Source organism: Pan paniscus, chromosome 4 (genome assembly GCF_029289425.2).
Source record: "Pan paniscus chromosome 4, NHGRI_mPanPan1-v2.0_pri, whole genome shotgun sequence".
NCBI classification, from domain to species: domain Eukaryota; kingdom Metazoa; phylum Chordata; class Mammalia; order Primates; family Hominidae; genus Pan; species Pan paniscus.
Window position 1 is genome coordinate 40,606,494 of NC_073253.2, and position 23,632 is coordinate 40,630,125.

Genomic DNA, 23,632 nt, shown 5'->3' on the forward strand with positions numbered 1-23,632 from the left:
GTTAAATTTTGATCTACACTTCCCCAGAGATTGTTTATATTCACAATAACAATTACAGTAACCGTTATAACAATAACAAAAAAAGTTTTATGGATGTAAAATGCTAAGTCACAGCCAAAAAAAATTAAAAACCATAAACATCTGATTTTTACACTTTGATTCTATCCATAAGAACAAACATTTAAGCTACAAACTTGTAATGAAACTATACCCAACGTTTTTGTAGACAGAGTACAATACAATTTACTCACTTTATTGCTTAACTCAGGAAAAGCGATGCTCTGATATGGGAAAGACTGGTCATCAACTATGTGCCAGTGAAGAACATTAAACTTATTAAAAGCCATGGCATCCTGCAAGCAAATATATTTAAAAATTATATACTGCAGATATCATATACAATCCATATTACCTATCTACGTTTGGAACTGCTTCCAATATGTCTGCTTCCTTTAAAACTAGTATTTTTCTTTCTTTTTTTTTTTTTTGAGACAGGGTCTCACTCCATTGCCCAGGCTGGAATACAGTGGCATGATCTTGGCTCACTGCAGCCTTAACCTCCCAGTCTCAAGTGATCCTCCCACTTCAGCCTCCTGAGTAGCTGGGACTACAGGCGCCCACCACCATGCCCAGGTAATTTTTGTATTTTTTGTCGAAACAGGGTTTTGCCATGTTGCCCAGGCTGGTCTGGAACTCCTGGGCTCAAGCCAACCACCCGCCTCGGCCTCCCAAAGTGCTGGGATTACAGGCATGAGCTACCACACCGGGCTAAAATTTATCTTTCAGCAAAGAAAGAATTAGAAGAAATAGAAATTCTTCATCATATATACTTCACATGACACATCAGTATACAAAAAGCCTCTGGAGATGTTGTATTTATTCTAGACGGTGAGTTGTAACTTTGCTCTATGGGAGGAGAGCAAGATTCCCAATATGTAGCAGTCTGCCAAGAATGCAAAATGGTTCTTGGCTGCCACTGTGTTTGGGAATAGAGCAAAGGAAAAATGGAGCATTCATTTAAGTACCAGGACTTATAATTCCCACAGTTCTGAAATTTGAGTCCCAACCAAGAATTTCATTGCAAACTCAATACAATTCCCCCAGAGAAACTTTTGGGCAAATTGAGTTATTAATTTTATATATACTCTAGAGGAATAACCAATATAATATTTATATAAAATATAAACACTATTTTTAAAAGATGAAAAACAATAAGGGAGAAGATTTGTCCAACAAGATCATCAAAACTTAAAGACTCCCTCTTCATCAAGGCTGAAGGGATTTGGCTGATGGAGTTAGGACATCTTTTACATACAAGGGGATTGTGCAGATAAATATATTGAGGATAAAAGGAGGGTTTTCACTCTCAGAGAAGGGAGCCAGAAATATAGGTGTTAACTGGAATTGAGCTTATTAATACAAACTCATGGTTTTTAACATAGACCAGGGGTTGGCAAACATTTTACATAAAGGGCTAGACAGTAAATATTTTGGCTTTGCAAGCCATAGAGTTTGTTACACCTACTCCACTCTGCAATTGTAGAGTGAGACAATATGTAAACAAACGTACGTGGCTATATTCCTGTAAACTTTATTTGTGAGGCCAGACACGGTGGCTCACACCTGTAACCCCAGTACTTTGGGAGGCTGAGGCAGGAAGATCACTTGGGCCCAGGAGTTTGAGACCAGCCTGCATGACATAGTGAGACCCTATCTCTACTAAAAAATTTTTAAGAAATTAGCTGGGCATCATGACACATGCCTGTAGTCCCATCCATTCTGGAGGCTGAGGTGGGAGGATTGCTTGAGCCTGGGAGGTTGAGACTGCAGTAAGCTGAGCTCATACCTCTGCATTCCAGCCTGGGGGTGACAGTGAGACCAAAACCCCATGTTTGTGAAAATAGATGGTGAACTGGCCTTTGGGGTATGGTTTGCCAACTCCTGATAGATATAGAAATAGGGAAAGATGTGAGTGTATTCATACAAATGTATACATACACAGGTACACATGTTTTCTAGCTCTCTCTGCTCAGAGGGTCTACAAGCAATGACATCCTAGTAGCAATGAGCACACCTAGAGCCTAGATATTGGTTTCAAAATGTTGTTCACCACTAAAAGGGTTCCTTGAAGAAAAGTCTGAGGACACAGAAAAGACCGGGACAGGGAAGACAGGCCTGGAACATCATGTGCCAAAAAGTAAGAAAGTGCTCCAAAATTAAAGGGAACCTGCAAGGGATGTAAGAGGTAACTTGAAGGACTTCCAGTGACCAAAGCTGGGATAATTTGACTATTAAACAAGGAAAGTGGCTGGGCACAGTGGCTCACGCCTGTAATCCCAGCACTTTGGGAGGCCAAGCCGGGTGGACCACCTGAGGCTAGGAGCTCGGGACCAGCCTGGCCAACATGGTGAAACCCCATCTCTACTAAAAATAGAAAAATTAGCTGGGCGTGGTGGCGGACGCCTGTAACCCCAGCTACTCAGGAGGCTGAGGCAGGAGAATCGCTTGAACCTGGGAGGCAGAGGTTGCAGTGAGCTGAGACCGCACCATTGCACTCCAGCCTGGGCAACAACAGCGAAACTCCATCTCAAACAAACAAACAAAAAAACAGGGAAAGTAACAGATTACAATCCTGAATAACATAGTAACCCATGAGTCCACACTGATAAAAATAACGAATACTTAAATAAAAGAGAAGGGATTGCTCTACCTTACACTGAAATGCCAAGTAATAAATGATAGAAGGAATGATGGAATTAGAAGCATCACCACTCGGTAGCCACCTTATAATAACTGATTTAGGCAAGAACCATCTGTGGATGCTAAAACTAGTGAGTGAACGCTGGATGAAGAATGGGATTTTACACGGTCTCAAGATTTCCTCCCACAAGATACTTAATTACTTGTTAGTACAAAATGCTTTTTAATTAACATCACAGTGGAGAAACCTGGCAGATGACATCTTAGGCAAGTTATAAGTGAACAATACCAGAAATGAAATAAATAAGACATTGTGTCACCTGATAAGCACTGAGAAGAACACAGCATCATTTCTGCTTTATTCCTGCCAAAAATGCATAACTGAATATTATCTTCTGGAAAATGGACAAGCTAAGGCATACTCTACAAAGCAACTGGCCTATACTCTTCAAAAATGTCATGGTCTTAAAAGACAAGGAAAGATAGTCAGTTGCAGATTAATGGTGGCCAAAGAGACATACAAGTAAATGGAACACCTGATTTTGGATGGGATGTGGAACCTATAAAAGACATTGTTGGAACAATCGAAATTTGAATGGGGTCTGCGTATTAGATGCAGTATTGTGTCAATTTCCTGATTTTGATGGTTGTACTGAAGTTATTAAATGTCCTTTTTTTAAGAAATTCATCCTGAAATATTAAGGGGGTATTGATGCATCATATGTGCCCATGTGGTTTAGAAAACGTATTTTTAGAGAGGGAGAATAAAGCAAATATACAGCTTAAATAAATTTAATATTTAATAAATATAATAAAAATTTTAAATTGGAGTATCTGGGTAAAGAGTATATAGGAGTTCTTTGCACACTATTTACAACTTTTCCCTAAGTTTAAGACTTCAAAATACAAACAAAAACAAAAATAAAAACTGCTAAAGCTATAGAAATTAAAACCACATGTACTGGCCCAAGAAGATAAACTAGTAAAGATTATGACTTCAGAACGTAACTTCCGTATTTATTGGAATTTAGTATTTAATAATTATAACTGAATTTAGTATTTAGTAATTGTCATTGAAAGCAATAGGGAATTGTAGATTGCTCAGAAATGAGGGGATTACTGGCTAACCATTTGGAAAGTAAAATTAAAATGCCTAATAGGTTTGATACACTAAAGTAAATTCTAATAGAATCAAGAATTTAATAAGAAAAAGTATAATGATACTAAAATAAAATTTAAGAGGTTATTTTTATATTTATATCCTTGTTGTAGAGAAGGATTCTCAGCATACTTCCCAAAGCCAAAAATGACAGAAAGGATAACATTGAAATATACTACCCCTTTAAAGCACTTGTGGCTGGGCATGGGTGGCTTATGCCTGTAATCCCAGCACTTTGAGAGGCCAAGGCAGGTGGATCGCCTGAGCTCAGGAGTTTAAGACCAACCTGGGAAATGTGGCAAAACCCCATCTCTTAAAAAAAAAAAAAATGTTAGCAGAGTTCTTTGCTAAAAAATAAAAATAAAAAAATTTTGCCAGGCATGGGGGCTCACGCCTGTAATCCCAGCACTTCGGGAAGCTGAGGAAGGTAGATCACCTGAGGTCAGGAGTTCAAGATCAGCCTGGCCAACATGGTAAAACCCTGCCTCTACTAAAAATATAAAAATTAGCCAGGCATGATGGCGGGCACCTGTAATCCCAGCTACTTAGGAGGCTGAGGCAGAAGAATCACTTGAATCCGAGAGGCAGAGGTTGCAGTGAGCTGAGACCGCACAATTGCACTCCAACCTGTGCAACAAGAGCAAAACTCCGTCTCGATAAATAAATAAATAAATAAAATGTAAATGTCTACAGGCATTATAAACACAGTTATTAAAACAAATTTAGAAATTTAGAAAAAATTCACAACAACATATGATGGGTAAGTATATAATATAAATATAAGGTGGAGTATGGTGGCTCATGCCTATAATCCCAACACTTTGGGAGGCCAAGGTGGAAGGATCACTTGACACCAGGAGTTTGAGGCATTATGGTGAGACCCTATCTCTACACAAATTTTTTTTTTAATATAAAAAATTTAAATTAATTAAATTTTAAAAATAAGATACATATAAGCAAATATAAAAGTATCAGTGGCAAATCTATAGACAACTATAACATTAAAACATTAAACCAATAAAGAAGGTATTCACATTCTAGATGACAAAATAAACATAGAAAATAAACTTACAGCTGGGCGCAGTGGCTCATGCCTGTAATCCTAGCACCCTGAGAGGCTGAGGTGGGCAGATTGCCTGAGCTCAGGAGTTTGAGACCAGCCTGGGCAACATGGCAAAACCCTGTCTCTACTAAAAATACAAAAAATTAGCCGGGTGTGGTGGTGCATGCCTGTAATCCCAGCTACTCAGGAGGGTGAGGTCCAAGAATCGCTTGAACCCAGGAGGCAGAGATTACAGTGAGCCAAGATCGTGCCACTGCACTCCAGTCTGGGCGACAGAACAAGACTGTCTCAAAAAAAAAAAAAAAAAAAAAAAAAAGGAAACTTACAGTTTATAATATAAAATATAAAAATAATATTTTTTAAAAAAGGCTTATATTCACTAAAAAGCAAGGAAGTGCATATTAAAACAAGGAGATATATTTTATCATTAGATCAGCAACAAACATGGCAAAGATGTACCACACTGTTGGCCAAGCATATGTGGCTATGACCGACCTGTCTAGAAGGCAGCCTGACAGTACATACCAAAAGTTAAAATGTACCAAAAAATAAAATATATACATCTTAAGCCCAGAAATTCACTTCTAAGAATTTATCCTGCAGAAATAATCTTAGCAAGTGTACAAATACATATGTATAAAAGAACACTGCAGTAGTATTTATGATAATAGTTAATTAACTTAGATGTCCATCAGCATGAGACTAAATAAAATGAAATATTCAACTGTTAAAAGAGTAGCAAAGACCAGGTGTGGTGGCTCACATCTGTAATCCCATCATTTTGGGAGGCCAAGGCAGGCAAATCACTTGAGGTCAGGAGTTCAAGATCAGCCTGACCAACATGGTGAAACCCCATCTCTACTAAAAATACAAAAATTAGCCGGGTGTGGTGGTGGGCACCTGTAATCCCAGCTACTCGAGAGACAGAGGCAAGAGAATTGCTTGAACTCAGGAGGCAGAGGTAGCAGTGAGCCGAGATTGTGCCAACTGCATTCCAGCCTGGGTAACACAGCGAGACTCCGTCTCACACACAAAAAAAGGGGGGGTGGGGGGTAGCAAAAGTACAGTCTAAGTTTTTTAAAAAGTCACATTGTATATGTTAATATATTCATTTTGTTTGTTTTGAGTCTCGCTCTGTTGCCCAGGCTGGAGTGCAGTGGCGTAATCTTGGCTCACTCCAACCTCCCTCTCCCAGGTTCAAGCGATTTTGTGTCTCAGCCTCCCAAGTAGCTGGAATTACAGGCATGCACCACCACGCCTGGCTAATTTTTTGTATTTTTAGTAGAGACGGGTTTCACCATGGTGGTCAGGCTGGTCTCGAACTCCTGACCTTGAATGATCCACCTGCCTCCACCTCCCAAAGTGCTGGGATTACAGGCGTGAGCCACCATACCCCACTTAGTATATTCATTTTTTAAGTCTAAAATGAGACAAGTAGGACATAAAAATGTATGTCAATCTTTGGCAAATGAAATTATGGGATGACTGCCTATTTTATGCACATTTATATTGTTTAAACTTTTTACACTAAGCATCTATTTCTTAAAAGTGACAAGAGTGTCTTTTGGAGAAAAAATTCAGAGTATTAATGTAAATGTAAAAATAATTTTTAGGCCAGGCGTGGTGGCTCACACCTGTAATCCCAGCACTTTGGGAGGCTGAGGCAGGCGGATCACAAGGTCAGGAGATCGAGAACATCCTGGCTAACATGGTGAAACCCTGTCTCTACTAAAAATACAAAAATTAGCTGGGTGTGGTGGCGTGTACCTGTAATCCCAGCTACTCGGGAGGCCGAGGCAGGAGAATTGCTTGAATCCGGGAGGCGGAGGTTGCAGTGAGCCAAGATTGCGCCACTGCCCTCCAGCCTGGCAACAGAGCAAGACTTCAACTAAAAAGAAAAATAAATAAATAATAATAATAATAATTTTTGGCTGGGCGCGGTGGCTCACACCTGCAATCCCAGCACTTTGGGAGGCCAAGGCAGGCGGATCACCTGAGGTCAGGAGTTCGAGACCAGCCTCAACATGGAGAAACCCCGTCTCTACTAAAAATGCAAAATTAGCCAGGCATGGTGGTACATGCCTGTAATCCCAGCTACTCGGGAGGCTGAGGCAGGAGAATTGCTTGAACCTGGCAGGCGGAGGTTGCAGTGAGCCGAGATCGTGCCATTGCACTCCAGCCTGGGCAACAAGAGCGAAACTCCGTTTCAAAATAATGATTAATAATTTTTAAATAGCATAGTGTCATCATAATGATCAAGTGAAGGTGCAAAAAAACATGGGAGGAAACCTTCCCACCCCTACAAATTGGCAGGTGATGGTGGGGATTAACCAATAAAAAAAAGCCCATAGGAGAAAACAGTTATTGTCAACCTCCTTCCTAACCAATACCACCCCTGAGGTTCCATATTCCTTTGGAATAGTTCCCTAGGTATAAAGGAGCTCCCGGACTCCTTTCTAATGCCACTTACAAAAAAAGTAAGAGGAGGTCACAAAATTTAAAGGGCACTAACTAGAAGTATGGTGTGGTGGCCATGTATTCCTTTTTTTTTTCTTTTTTTTTGAGACGGAGTCTTGCTCTGTCACCCAGGCTGGAGTGCAGTGGTGTGATCTCGGCTCACTGCAACCTCCACCCGGGGAGGGTTCAAGCAATTCTCCTGTCTCAGCCTCCCTAGTAGCTGGGATTACAGGCGCACGCTACCACGCCTGGCTAATTTTTGTATTTTTAATAGAGACGGGGTTTGGCCATGTTGGCCAGGCTGGTCTCGAACTCCTGACCTCAGGTGATCCCCACCTGCCTCGGCCTCCCCAAGTGTTGGGATTACAAGTGTAAGCCACCGCACCCGGGTGGCCATGTATTCCTAACCAAAAGTCTAGACACATGATTTGACAAATGGGAGTATATGTAAAGGGCCAATGGGCAGTGTTTAAACTGTCCTTCTCTTAACAGTGTTGGCTAAATACATGTTATACGTGGCTCTCGCACTGAAAACAGGAGGGTGATTCTCAAGGGGACCTCCACGTCACAGCTGAGGAAATACACTTCCCTAGGAACTGAGGAAAGAATGCCCAGTGCTTATACAAATTCCCCTGTTCCAACCTACACAATAGTAACCAACATAAAGTTACAACATAAAGGAGACATCTTCAGAATAGACAATAGATTAGAATGAAGTAATTACTTACCAGAGTTTTAAGAATAATCTTAACTGGCAGATAATGTCTGGATGTATCAATCAAAATTCCTCTGTGAGAAAACCTTGGAGAATCAATAATGGTGGATTCATTGATGGTGAACTATGACAAAATAAAATTTTGATTTAGTTTTAGAATTTTCTGTTGTCTTGAACTCAATGAAGACTACATCTATTTATACAAGCATTTCATAAAATATTAATTCAGAACAACAAAAATGTATGAAATTTACATTTACTGGCTAAGACAAATATCTGGGGAAATGAAATCTTCAGGAAGCAATAGCTAAACAGTTTACATTTTTTTCTATTAGTAATTTGTCTAACAATTTTTAGTAACATATAATAATCATACTTACAGTTCCATAAGAATCTTGATAAACTAACTGGCTAAAGGTCTCTAAACCTGAGGAAAGTAAAATTTATTGCATTAATTTATAAATCAACAAATTGAGATGATAAAAGTTATATTATTCAAACAGACTCATAACCAGGTAAGGCAAATATAATTGAATATAGTGTTATACCTCTATCCTCTAAAATATATTGTTATACCTACACCCTCTACCATAATTTCTAAAATCAAAGCCAAATTAAAAAAAAAATCCATTGCACTTCTCTACTCATCTAATAAAAGTGCTTTACTTCATTGTACCCATACCCTGGGGGTTGTTTCAATATACACAAAAGAAGAATAGTAATTTAATAAAATACTGGTTCCTTGATAAATTTGTGGCATCATGAGAAAGAATTTTTATAATCAAATATAGTCACTTTTAGAAGGTATCTAAATGTAACAGGGAAAAATGGCTGGAAAAACCATGAAACTATAAATAAAGGCCAATTTACAATATACAGCATTTTACTTATAGCTGCAAAGACTACCTTCTGAACATTTTTTACTCAAGTGGATTATTCCCTTAATATACTAGTTGACAGGCTAATTCTTCTAACTGGCCTTGACTTTATTCAGATTCCTCATTCTAGCTGACAGCTATATAGCCAGGGAATTTTTAACCTAAGAACAGTTCAGTCATCTTTGCTACGCCTTCCTCTCTCCCCAACCTCGTCAAGTACAGGTTCATGCTGGGAAGAATAAGTCTGAAAGTTTCTGTTAAGTGACATTACATTCAATAATGATCAGTTTAGAGTACATTACTCTGAAAGTCTGATGGTAAACAGAAAATACAGACTTCTTGGACTAGAAATCTAGTCACTGCATACTCACAAGAGTGGTTTTTTTTCTTTTTTTTTTTAGACGGAGTCTTGCTCTGTCACGCAGGACGGAGTGCAGTGGCGCGATCTCGGCTCATTGTAACCTCCGCCTCCCGGGTTCAAGTACTTCTCCTGCCTCAGCCTCCCAAGTAGCTGGGACTACAAGCGTGCACCATCACGCCCGGCTAATTTTTGTATTTTTAGTAGAGACGGGATTTCACTGTGTTGACCAGGCTGGTCTCCAACTCCTGACCTCAAGTGATCCACCCGCCTCGGCCTCCCAAAGTGCTGGGATTAGAGGCGTGAGCCACCGTGCCCAGCCTTGCTAGAGTTCTTTATTTTGGTATGGATCAGAACAAACATCAATGAGCATCTCTTGGCTGGGCGCGGTGGCTCACGCCTGTAATCCCAGCACTTCGGGAGGCCAAGGCAGGCGGATCACGAGGTCAGGAGATCGAGACCATCCTGGCTAACACAGTGAAACCCTGTCTCTACTAAAAATACAAAAAATTAGCCAGGCGTGGTGGCAGGCGCCTGTAGTACCAGCTACTCGGGAGGCTGAGGCAGGAGGATGGCATGAACCCATGAGGCGGAGCTTGCAGTGAGCTGAGATTTCACCACTGCACTCCAGCCTGGGCAACAGAGCGAGATTCTGTCTCAAAAAAAAAAAAGCATCTCTTCTCCTTAGCAGACGCAGATGAGACAGGCAGATTGGACTAATAAAAGCTTAAAATCACTAATATTATACATAAATAAAATTACATTTGTAGTAAATATCTAGATATTTTCATATTCTATTTTGAATAAAATTATAATCTTATGGTATAAAATATATAGCATAACAATGATTATTTTAGGTAACACTCTGAGTCAGATTCCAAATCTTTATTTATTGTGTTTTTTGAGATGGAGTCTTGCTCTGTCGCCCAGGCTGGAATGCAGTGGTGCCAGCTCAGCTCACTGCAACCTCCCTCTCCCAGGTTCAAGCAATTCTCCTGCCTCACCCTCCCAAGTAGCTGGGATTACAGGCATGCGCCACCATGCCTGGCTCATTTTTTTTTTTTTTTTGTATTTTTAGTAGAGATGGGGTTTCACCATGTTGGCCAGTCTGGTCTCGAACTCCTGACCTCAAGTGATCTGCCTGCCTCAACCTCCCAAAGTGGTGGGATTACAGGTGTGAGTGACTATGATCAACCCCAAGCCTTTATTTTAATGACTAAATTTGGTTAGTTCATGTTTTTTTAAATTCCCTTTCTAAAAACTCTGCTATTTGGAAGTCAGTACAGTATCTTATCTGCCTAGAAAGAAAGGTAAAAGAAACTTTTGAACAGCAAATGTCCTGAGGTCAAACTTTGAAGTTCAGACCCTGAAATTCTCAGGAGAAGCTTTTCAAGTTACTCCCTGCCCACTGCCTCTAACCAACTCTATAGCATATTTGCCTTTTGACACTGTTCCTTATACAAACTTAGTTATGTTTCTAAATCTACAGGAATTTAAAATTAGGGAAGAGAGATGCTTGCTTCTGAAGTCAGCAGAAGTGATAGCTGAAACAAAATTCCCTAATCAGGACAGGTTGGGGCCATGTGTAGTGCTATAAACATTACAGTCCCACGAGCATCAATGAATTACAGCACTGTAGGAATGTAATAACCTTCAAACATTTTTTGAGAGGTCAAATGAATTTTCTCCCATGCTGTATTTATTTATGTGTATTTTTTTGAGACAGGGGTCTTGCTCTGTTGCCCAGCCTGGAATGCAGTGGTGTGATCTAGGCTCGCTGCAGCCTCAACGTCCTGGACTCAAGCAATCCTCCCACCTCAGCCTCCAGAGTAGCTGGGACTATAGGTCCACGCCACTATGCCTGGCTAATTTGTGTACTTTTTGTAGAGATGGAGTTGCACCATGTTGCCCAGGCTGGTCTCAGACTTCTGAGCTCAGGCAATCATCACCTACCTCAGCCTCTCGAAGTGCTGGGATTACAGGTGTGAGCCACTGTGCTGACCTCTCCCATGCTTTATGTAGTACACGTTCAATGGAAATCATTTTGGAACTACATAACAAAGCATTCTGTAAAGGATCTAAGGCGGCAAAGTTTTGCTGTGCTTAATTTCACAAAGCACCAACTGAAAATTTTCCTTTACTGGAAAGTAACAATGAAACTGCATGGAACTTACCTCGTAATGCTCCCCAAACTCTGTTGGCCTTAAGGACAGCCACTGGTTCTTTCACAAGTAAAGTATCTGTATTGAGGATTTAAAATCACACACACACTTTTGATAATCCCTCAGTGACACACAATAAGTTTCCTAAACATGTCATTGATATTTCTGGACTATTATTTTCTCCCAAGCACATGACCTATTTCTCTAACTGCCTCCTGTACATCACGATTTGGATGTCCTGCAGATTCCTTCGACTCCACATGCCCCAACAGAACTCTTCCCTCCCTCCTCTGCACACTTCAACCTGCTGGTCTTCTGTGTTCCTCATTTCAGTGAGTCACAGCACCACCATCCAGTCACTTGAGTCACTCAGAACGGGAATTTGGGTGTCATCTCCATGTTTCCTCATTTTCCCAAGAGAGTTAGTCTCTCCAACTTCTCCTCAACAGAGTAGGGTCCTAGTTAAGCTAAGAGTTTAGTTGAAAGTGCAAACATTCCTCAGTTCCTACTAATCCTTGGTAACGCCCTAGGTGTCACTCAAATCTACTCCCCTTAAGGCCAGAGAGTATCTCCACTCTTTTGCCTTCAGAATTTTCTACTTGCCCTGTACCCACCTTCCCTCAGTATCATCCAAATCTGCCTTAAGACTTACTCTCCAAATCCCTTTAGCTTAGTTCAGCTTTGTCCCACTCAATAAAAATAATTCAGCTTTGTCCCACTCAATTAAAAGTTCACATCATCCAGAATGGGACTCCAGTTAGCTGCTTCTGGTGAGAGGCTAAACTTTCAATCTTTGAAGCACACTCTAAGGTTGGCCAAATAGTCATTTAGTCTTTTAGAGAGGTCTGGAGTGGAATCCACCACATAGTAAACCCACAGATGGTAAAGAGATTGAAAGCTAAAGAGTGTAACAGCTTTGGACTTTGCCACGGCAAAGACACTGACGGGCTGGAGATTAATGATTTAATACTGTGTCCTCTGGGGTGGTTTATCACCTTCTACCACCACCACCATTCAGATGCTCACAGAATAGTTAGCTGCAGGTAGGCAAAAGTGCTCTATCAGTAGTGTGAGCATCTCAGGTGATAGTCTTCTGACAAGATAGCCTTTTCCATTAGATAACCACACTCCATTAGATGAGTTAGCCAATGCCAGGCTAAGAACTATATTGCTATTTATGAGCATAGTCTAATTATGTTTCCTCTACATCTATAGCAAATTCTTGTGTTGTTGTTGAGACAGAGTCTCACTGTGCTGCCCAGGCTGGAGTGGAGTGGCACAATCACGGTTCATTGCAGCCTCGACCTCCCAAGTAGCTGGGACTGTAGGCATGTGCCACCATGCCTGGCTAATTTTTCTTTTCTTTTTTTTTGTAGAGACAGGGTTTTGCCATGTTTCCCAGGCTGGTCTTGAACTCCTGGGCTCAAGCCATCTACCGGCCTCAGCCTCCCAAAGTGTTGGGATTACAGGTGTCAGCTACTGTACCCAGCCTGTATCAAATTCTTAATCAGCTACCTAGAGCTCACTGCTCCATTGGTCACTGTTTAAAAACATTTTTTTGCCACATTCTAGTTTTCAGATCTTCCAGAAATAGCACAGTCACCTAAAAAACATTAATATATTGCATATACTTGATACCAATTATTTTCTAGTAGCTGACAACTGGCTGATATTAAACAGGACTGTAATTCAACTCAGTGGAAAATACATATAACAAGTAGAAATTTGGTTTTCTAAATATATGGACACATAGCTACAGAATTTCCATTTTTACTTCACAACCAAGTTATTAGTGTTAACAATGATCACTTCCCTGAAGTGTGAAAGGAATTGTATCACTGACTTTTCAGTTAGCCCATTCTATATCTTTTTGCACCATAAATACATTTGTTTTGGAGGGTGAATATACAAATGACATATCTATATATTCTGTTTAAAAGCAATATAATATAGATAAGGCGAAAATCTCCTTTGAGATATTCACCCAACTCCCTCTACCTTCCTCAGAGGAAATACTTAACGGGCATTTTCTTAGGCTTGACATAGATGTACACGGAAGGAGAAAATATAGTATTGCTTTATGCGTGTGTTCCTGCACGTGTGTTGATATATAAACAGGGTCCACCTCTACACATAATTATACAGCTTCCTTTGTTCAACTCAGCAGTTTATCTTGTCAGTTCGCCATGTGTGTTCTCAGTAATACTGCTTCTTTATTCTTAACTGTTGTGATCATACTGTTTAGTATAGATTGACAAGGTGTATTTAGCCATTCCTCTATTGATGGACATTGAGTTTTATTGACAGTTCTTCACATTACAGGCAAACTGCATCAAACATCCTTGATTTATGTGTCCATTTATCTGCAGTAAAAACTAGTCCACTTCTCAGGGCATGCATATTTTTATTTTTAATAAATAGTGGTGCTTCAACATGTGTCACCTCCTCCAACATGTCCTCCCACTCTGGACATTTGATATCTTGTTATTTCCATTCATATGTGTTACTTTTATCATCATCATCAACTAAAGACTAAAAAGTAGTTTATTCTTCAGCTGAAAATTTCACAATCACCTTGTCTCAAGAAACTTCCCTTTCAGAACAAAGAGGGTTTGTAGAACTGACTGAAAGATAAGCTATGACTCTCTAGTCTCGATACATTTCATTTTGTGGAATTTACAATCTGTTATCTGTATTGCCAATGGACAGCAAAGATTCCTTGGCAACGTAATGACCATTTCCATCTCAATTCAGGTTGCAAAACCTACTTCACATGGTGTCTGAGTGCTGAGTATCAATTGAAATGATACCTGATATTGGTGAATTTTCCTATTTCTCTTCTAAGAACAGCTACGGAATTGAAGAGAAAGAGAGCTTTCTTTCAAAGAGATGTATTATTGAGAAATCTCATCTAAACCAGCAGGATGAAGACATGTACTTAACTGTGAGGCAGTCTGGGGGTAATGGAGTTGCTCTTTTCTCTAAATTTGTGGCATCCTATCTTTTTTTTTTTTTTTTTTTTTTTTTTTGAGACTGTCTCACTCTGTCCCCCAGGCTGGAGTGCAGCGGCATGATCCCAGCTCACTGCAACCTCTGCCTCCTGGGTTCAAGTGATTCTCCTGCCTCAGCCTCCCGAGTAGCTGGGATTACAGGTATGCACCAACACGCTTGGCTAACTTTTTGTATTTTTTAGTAGAGAGGCAGTTTCAGCATATTGGCCAGGCTGGTCTTGAACTCCTGGCCTTAAGTGATCCACCCACCTCGGCCTCCCAAAGTGCTGGGATTACAGGTATGAGCTATAGCGTCTGGCCTCTATCTTTACACTTAGTTCCTCTGTCTGCTCTTTCTTGCACGAATCTTATATTACACATGTCCTTATACTGCCCTTCTTTGATTCCTTGGTGCAATTCCACATTATTCTCAGGCAGTATACCCTATAGAAATGGCACACCCACTTATTTGTTCTAAAACAATTTGGGAAAAGCCCTAGAGAATAACGTTTTAGGCAACAACGAGGACAAAATCATACAGCTAAATGTTGACTATATTGTACAGCAGATTACAAATGAAACTGCTGTACCCACCCTCTCCCCCAGCTCTGCATTATCTTTCTGTAAAATTAGATTATAAATAGAGATCATGGATACAGATGTTTTCAAAGACAAAAGTTAAGAAATTACCTAGATGTCCAAAAGAGATTAGCCAAGTCAGCTCATCCTATAGTGACAGAACATTATTCAGCCATTGAAAATGATATCACAGAAAACTAGTGAAATTCATGTTTAATTTATAATGTATTTTGCAAAAAAGCATGATATAAAAATACAACAAAAATACAAGAAGCACATGTACAGAATTACTGCCATTTTCATGTCAATGCTTATCACGTTTGTATTTATGTCTACATAAAATGTTTACATGTTTTATTCTGCAAAAAAATACACCTAAAATGACAGTGATTAATTCTGTCTGCTGGGATTATGAGTGATTTATTTCTTCTTCTGCACTTACTGTACTTAATAAATTTTCCACAAAGACTATGTACTACTTTTATAATCAGACTTTAAAGGTTATTTTTAAAATAGGAATCATAAACTCACTGGTTGAGAACTCACAGTGGTTCCTAGCATGGAGTCAGTTTTTGGCACTTAAGTCCGTCAGCGAGCACCTGGGATATAATACACTCACATTGCATAGGTACTTACAAGACTCATCTGAAGATATGTTGGGGAAAGCATCACACTCTGACTGAAGGGTGATTGAGACAAGAAGTTGCTGAAGCTGGGTTCTAGCCTGGAATTCAGCAGGTTCATGATGCCACTTGTAGAAACCAAAAATATAGCCATGATATCTGTTTGAGAAATAAATGTAAACACATTTTAAAAGGATTTTAGCCAAATTTTTAAAACAGATGTGCTAGTAACATTGTAGTTAACTCCTCAAATCCATGCTGCCCATTGTAAGTCCAACTAGAGATTCTCACCCCAAGCTGTACATTAGAATCACTTGGGAAGTTTTTTGAAAATCCCAACGCCCATGCCTTCAGAATCAGAATCTATGAGAATGGGATTCAGGCATGGGAATTTTAAACGCTTCCCCACACTCTGAAGTGACATATGAAGCCCCTGTTAAGAACCAATAATGAAACCATCATGGTAATCCATCACTCTTGGGAATGAAAAACCAATTCTGACCAGTGATAGGATGTGGGGGTTAGGGGGAGTTCTGAGCAAATCACAAGAAAACTTCGTTTCTCTGTATGTGAGAGCTGGACTAGTTGCCACTACATTAAAGTGGACAGAGCAGAGATGGAAAGAATATGGATCCCTGATAACACTGTTGAGCCACTTAGTCAACTTGCCCTAAATTCATCCCTACTTTTGGACATCCTAATGTGTGAAATAAGTTTTCCTATTGTTTGAGCCAGATTGAGTCAGAGTTCCTGTTACCTTCCTGCAAAAGTATCCTAGCTTACATATAAAGCCCCAAAAGAAGGTCCAGAATTCTCACCAGAGCCTTTAAAATTTACTTTTTGTTGGCCAGGCGCAGTGGCTCATGCCTGTAATCCCAGCACTTTGGGAGGCCAAGGCGGGGAGGATCACGAGGTCAGGAGTTCAAGACCAGCCCGGCCAACATAGTGAAACTAAAAATACACAGTCTCTACTAAAAATACAAACAATCAGCTGGGTATGGTGGCAGGCGCCTGTAATCCCAGCTACTCAGGAGGCTGAGGCAGGAGAATCGCTTGAACCCGGGAGGCGGAGGTTGCAGCAGTGAGCCAAGATCGCACCACTGCACTCCAGCCTGGGTGACAGAACGAGACTCCATCTCAAAAAAAAAAAAAAAAAAAAAAAGTACCTTTTGTTGGTATCCAAAAATCAGAGAATATTAAATAAAAATTCTGTAAAGGCATTAAATATTGTAAAGGCATTAAATATTAAATACAAAAAAAGTACCTTTTATTGGTATCCAAAAATCAGAGAATATTAAATAAAAATTCTGTAAAGGCATTAAATATTGTAAAGGCATTAAATATTAAATACATAAAAATTCTGTAAAGGCATTAAATATTAAATACATAAAAATTCTGTAAAGGCATTAAATAAAAATTATGTAAAGGCATAAAATAAAAAAGATCAGATAGGCTTCAGAGCAATTGTTTTGGTATCCAAAAATCAGAATATTAAATAAAAATGTAAAGGCACTAAATAAAAAAGATCAGATAGGCTTCAGGGCAATTGTTTAAATAATATTTTACAGATTTTGGTAAGCCAGAAGGTTATATATGCTACTTATGTGTAAGAGCGTCTTATGCTTTTTCGCAGAAGAGGTCGGAAAATTCTGACATGTTTGGAAGTGTATGGAAGTTAACCAATGAAAGAATGGAATGGATGTAGGTGTTGAGGGCCCTTCTCATAGGAAAACCTTGACAGATTAAAAAGGAAATTAAGACCACCGAAATACATACTTACAAAAGGTTAAGATGGTAAATTTTATGTTATGTGTATTTTTTCCTTAATTAAAATTTTTTTAAAAAAGAAATTAAAGCTGCTGGCAGCTTTGAGATCAGAGTTGGAAGCTGGCTTAGAACCTTGACCCTAGGTAGTAAAATTCTAACAGAAAACTCAAAGGGCTGTGAGGCAGTATGTCAAAGGTATGTGGGTTACTTCAGCCTTCCAGGAAATGAAGGAGTGAAGCTATTTGTTTATTTTTAAAAATGAGTGACTAGCATGTGATGAACGCTGTTCTAGAAGCTAAAGAAGCAGCTATGCATCTAACAGCCAAACTCTGCCTGCAAAAAGCACACTGTTTCAAAGCAAGGTTTGTGATACAACCTGGGCTCTTCAGAGACAGGGGCTATGTGATTCTGAACAATCTGGGGCCTAGACTGTGTGTTCCTGACCACGTCGCACTTTGTGAACACTCCCATATTTCCAAATCTTTCCAACTCCACTGTGCTTTTACTCTGAGATACCTGCTGCTCCTCCTGAGTTCCTAGAATGCTCACATGCATGCCTTCAAGTCTTAGCCATAAGGGCCAACGCATTTTATGACCTGCTTCCTAATAATGCCAGGCATAATTAATGGCTGCTTCACTCAGAGGCCATGAGTTAGGCAAACTCTTCAGGTAATCATCCGCACCTGCCTTGAAATACCAAGCCTTGCCTTCGAACCATCTCAGCTGATTTAAGTCCTGGTTATCTACCTATTGTTAACTTACATCACCCATGCTTTCTTGTCACAGTCAGTTCAGCGTATTACCAAGTCCTTGTTTTACTTAGCAGTATGACACAGAAGGAAAATCCAATTCTACAAGCTGAACTCCAAGGCAAACATAATAAGGGTGTTTGTTTTAAAAAGATTTCCAACCCTAGTCATGATCTTCTGAGACAACCTTCATGTACTTTCCATGCAATCTTTCTGAATATCCCAATGCAACCAAACACTTTGGTTCTACATCTTAACCCCACTCTGGCCTTAGCAGATTGGATACCAAAGGCTCATTAGTGTGTGTGTCTAAAATAGAGACTGATAATACCCATTTAGTTGTACAAAACAGAAGGAAACCATGAGCCTTCTGATTGTAGAGAATGAACCATTTCTGCCATCAGCATCTTGGGCCTCTGCAGCTTGAGCCTAGGCACCTGTCCTATCTGGGGTCAGAACACATTATTCAGTTAGTTTTACATTCCCTCCCCACCTGTTCAGTGTCCTGCAAGCACACTTAAGCTCTATAGTATCCACTGGGTACAGCGACAGGCTTGGGGAATGCCAGGAGGCAGTACAGTTAGCACCAAATTACAATTCTGCAGGGCACGATACGCCTTCATGACAGTCCCATCTACACAGGTCTCACACTGAGGGGACAGTGTGTGGCTTCTTCAAACATCTCCCCAGGGGAACCTGCCTTGTCTGTGGTGTGATTGGCTGACTCCCATGACAAAACTCACCCTGTCTGCAGCCAAAGGGTGAGAGAGACAGAGGCGCTATCTAGGGGTCTGTAAAAGAGGAAGCAGGGAGAGCAGGCAACATGATTGGTGTTGAGAAACAAAGTTGGATACTGCCTAACCACTGACCGCAGAAACGTAGTCAGATGCAAACATGTCACATTTTATATGGAAGAGATTTTAGGAGAGAGGGCAGTTTTAGGCAGTGCTCGAAACTGAGGACTTCTGCCATTTGAGGTGATGGAGGAGAGGTAAGGGGGCGAAACTGGCCTATAAATAACAGTCAGCTTTGGGGAATTCCTGGTCCCTCAAGAGAGCTTGTCTAAGCCCTTCGGGTAACATCCCTTTGAACGTCCTTCAAATAAGGAGCTGTCACTTTCCTCCCCAGCTCCGGTGTCCCCTCCGTCCATGTCATTTGCCCAACAAGGCCTCAGAGCAAACTCCCTCTTCCACTTACTATCCGGCTCTCAAACCAGGGTTCCTGAGCACCCAAGGTGTCCCTTAAGAAGCAGTAGGAGGGTGGGGGCAAGAGCGTGGGTTCAGTCCATGTGGCGCTGGGCAGATCGCCTGCCCGCTCCGGGGCGGTTTCTGGTCTGCGCAGTGGGGTGGTGAGGGTCTGCACAGCGCCCCGGGGTGGTCCGCCTCTCCCCTCCCCCAGGACAACTCCCGGCCGGGCCGGGAGCGCTCACCGTCGAAACGCTTCCTCCAGCAGGGTGCAGGAGGGGCCCGCCGTGGAATTGGGGCTGTGGCTGATGTAGAAGTTCTCCGGGGCGAGATGCAGCAGGTTCGGGGTCATCTTCACCGAGAGCGGCAGGGGCCACAGCGCCGGCCCCGGCTTGGCCGAGACGCTCGGGGCCCGAGCCGCCTCCGCCACCTGCACCACCAGCGCCACCTGAGTCAGCAGCGCCAACATCGCCGCCAGCAGTGTCGCCAACAGCAGCGCCAGCAGCATGGGCGGCCGGGGCAGCCCCAGCCCGCACAGCTCCATGGCCGCTCGGCTGCTTTCCGCCCGGTCTGCCGAGCCGGAGCCTCGGGACCCGACTTCCCGCCCGGCCCGGGTCAGAGGAAGCGCGGCCGCGGGTGAGTCACCGAGTCAGATGACTGCGAGCCCCGCCCCCGACTCCGCCTCCAGGCCCCGGGCGCGTCTTCGCCCAGCCCGCCCTGCCCAGGTCACCTCGAGAATTTCCTCCAGGGGTTCCCTCGGGTAGGAGCAGAGCCCAGACAGCAACCTCAAACACGGGATGGCTAAAGTAAGAAAAATGCCCGGTGCTGGCCATACGTGGTGGCTCACGCCTGTAGCCCCAGCACTTTGGGAGGCCGAGGCGGGCGGATCACCTGAGGTCAGGAGTTCAAGACCAGCCTGGCCAACATGGTGAAACCCCGACTCTACAAAAATACAAAAATTAGCCGAGCATGATGGCGGGTGCCTGTAGTCCCAGCTACTCGGGAGGCTGAGGCAGGAGAATCTCTTGAACCCGGGAGGCGGAGGTTGCAGTGAGCCGAGATCGTACCACTGCACTCCAGCCTGGGTGACAGAGCAAGACTCCGTCTCAAAAAAAAAAAAAAGAAAAGAAAAGAAAAAGAAAAGGGCCCAGTGCACAGGCTCGGGACGCCAGGCCGACACCGGGTCGCCGCTCACGCTGGCAACGCGGGCGCTCTCCTGTGGTTCCCTGGCTTCGGTGAAGCTGGAGAAGCCAAGCTTGGGGAGCACCTTTCTCCTCTCAGCCCAACCACCAGATAACCGAGATGAGAGCTGAGTTTATTTGCTCCTAAGTCTAGGCTTTTCTGTAACAGCACTTCAGCTGTGGTCAATAAAGCCTTCCTATCAGAACTGCCTGGGGCAGAGCATGCCCAAGAAATCCTGAGAGAGAACGTCTTGGCTCATCTGTGTCGGTCCCGATATAAAGGATCCCAACTGACAAGTTTGATTTCATAACCCATCCCTAAGGAAGAGCCAGTGAAGTCACATGACGAACACGGACTGGAGATGCCAAAGGGAGAAGAGGTGTTCTCTTACCAGAAGGAGAAAACGCTAGGCAGACCAAAACCACAGATCTGCTATATAAGTATTCTGAAAATGAGGGTGGAAGAGCTTTAAGGAAAGACTTCAAAGAAATGTAATGATTAGGCCAGGTGCGGCGGCTCACGCCTGAAATCCCAGCACTTTGGAAGGCGAAGGAGGGCGGATCACAAGTTCAGGAGTTCGAGACCAGCCTGGCCACCAAAGTGAAACCCCGTCTCTATTAAAAATACAAAAATTAGTCGGGCGTGGTGGCGGGCGCCTGTAATCCCAGCTACTCAGGAGCCTGAGGCAGGAGAATCGCTTGAAACCGGAAGGTGGAAGTTTTAGTGAGCGGAGATCACACCTCTGCACTCCAGCCTGGGCAACAAGAACAAGACTCCATCTCAAAAAAAAAAAAAAAAAAAAAAAAAAAAGAAAAGAAATGTAATGATTATTGGGCCTCAGAAAATGAGACCCCAAAGTGTGGCACTTTGGCATGTTGAATACTTGGAACTGAAGAAAAGAGGGTCAGAAGATCTTTCTGACCTTCTCCTGCCTTTCTTTCTCCTGCTCCCCTTTCTTCCCCAGAGCAAGCCATAGAAACTAGAATTCCTCTTTTTCAAAATGGGTCACAGAAACTAGAGCCACTGTTGGGCATGGTGGCTCACACCTGTAATCCCAGCACTTTGGGAGGCCAAGGCAGGTGGATCACTTAAGGCCAGGAGTTTGAGACCAGCCTGGCCAACATGGTGAAACCTCATCTCTACTAAAAATACAAAAATTAGCTGGATGTGCTGGCACACGCCCGTAATCCCAGCTACTTGGGTGGCTGAGACACAAGAATCACTTGAACCTGGGAGGCAGAGGTTGCAGTGAGCCGAGATCGCACCACTGCACTCCAGCCTGTGCCACAGAGTAAGACTCTGTCTCAGAAAGAAAAAAAAAAAGAAGAAACTAGAGCCCCTATGCCCCCAAAGCCAGTCATAAAATCTAGAAATATTACTCTAATCTTGCCGTGTCTTTCTGTAGGAGCCAGCCATAAAGAAGTTCTCTGACCTACCTTGTCTGATAGTGGCTCTCAAGACTTTTGTTCCAGAGTGGCCCTGCACCGTATCCTGGAGGAAGGAATACCACACAGAGAGGCCAAGAAGAATTTGAACAGACACATCTTGCCAGGTTTCTCCTCTCTATTACCATTAGGTTGGTCATATCCTTTTTGCCCAATCGCATTTCTGCCTGGCTGTCTGCTCTGCATCAAACCTAAACATCAAAATAGGCAGCTTTTCCTGGGTCTTTGAGCCTTCATTCTGAAGGCTCCCATGTCATGTAAAACTGATTAAATAAATCTGTTATGCTTTCCTTGTGTTAATCTGCTCTTTTGTTATAAGAGTGTCAGCCATGACTCATGATGGATAAGGAAAGGTATCACATCTTTCCACCCCTACATGGTGCATGTTTAAAATTCTTCCATAAAAGAAAACTTCAGTGGCACACTATTCTCCCCTATTCTTATAATTAAGACAAATATAATTTGCAGTATCCATCTTTACTGCCACTTTTTACTGTCAATGGAAGCACGGCATAATGTTTCCAAGATTCAATCATCAATTTATGTTGTTGCAATTACTATATACTTAATTACAACTTCACATTGCATACTAGCTATCTATTGCTGTGTCACAAATTACTCCAAGATTTAGGAGCTTAAAACAACAACAGATAAATAATAAGATAAATATCTCACAGTTCTTGTGGTTCAGGAATTTAGGAGTCTTAGCTGGGTGATTCTGGATTAGATTATCTCATGAAGTTGCAGTTGTCTGAAGGTTTTTTTCTTTAGGCTTGGCTAGTGCCGGAGGATCTACTTCTTTTTTTTGTTTTGTTCTGTTTTTTTTGAGACGGAGTCTCGCTCTATCGCCCAGGCTGGGGCGCAGTGGCGCCATCTCGGCTCACTGGAAGCTCCGCCTCCCGGGTTCACGCCATTCTCCTGCCTCAACCTCCGGAGTAGCTGGGACTACAGGGGCCCGCCACCACGCCCGGCTAATTTTTTGTATTTTTAGTAGAGATGGGGTTTCACCGTGTTAGCTAGGATGGTCTCGATCTCCTGATCTCATGATCTGCCCGTCTCGGCCTCCCAAAGTCCTGGGATTGCAGGCGTGAGCCACCGCACCCGGCCCCGGAGGATCTACTTCTAAGTTAACTTACATGGCTGTTGGCAACAGATCTGTTTCTTGCTGGCTACTGGCTGAAAGCCTGAGTTACTTGCCATACCCACAATATAGCAGCTGGCTTCTCCCAACCAAATGATCTGAGAAAGACAGCAAAGAGGTAGCCACAATGCCTTTATATAGCGTAATCTTGTAAGTGACATGCATCACTGCTACCACATTATATTCCTTAGAAGTAAGTCACCGAAGAGTTTAAGAGTGGATCTCAGATGCAAGGAAATTGAAGGCTAGAAGACTAGGAAGAGATAAATTATCGGTGGGAATGACTGTGGGCATTTAGGAATTAGGGTGATGGAGGGTGGTTTCAGGAAGATTTGGAGTTACATTCACCAAGCCCTGAGATCTTGTGAAAGTATCAGATCTCTTTTTTATTGCACCCCGTTATTAACTCTGACTCATTATTTAAAAGGGTGCTATAACACGGGAAAAATATTAACATACTCATGGTTGGGTTAGATTTTA

General features: G+C 42.1%; 1 protein-coding gene across 1 annotated transcript in view; it reads right to left on the reverse strand.

Annotated features, from left to right (window-relative positions):
• The window catches only part of HEXB (hexosaminidase subunit beta), a 35,746-nt gene extending 15,706 nt beyond the window's left edge, over window positions 1-20,040 (reverse strand). Inside the window, exons 1-6 of the mRNA XM_008962826.2 lie at window positions 19,630-20,040; window positions 15,698-15,843; window positions 11,505-11,570; window positions 8,475-8,521; window positions 8,108-8,218; window positions 252-353 (exon numbers count right to left, since the gene is read on the reverse strand). Of these exons, the coding sequence (XP_008961074.2) occupies window positions 252-353; window positions 8,108-8,218; window positions 8,475-8,521; window positions 11,505-11,570; window positions 15,698-15,843; window positions 19,630-19,928 (771 nt within the window). The 5' untranslated portion in view covers window positions 19,929-20,040. The remainder of the gene's footprint in view (window positions 1-251; window positions 354-8,107; window positions 8,219-8,474; window positions 8,522-11,504; window positions 11,571-15,697; window positions 15,844-19,629) is intronic.
• Between the last annotated feature and the right edge of the window lie 3,592 nt (window positions 20,041-23,632).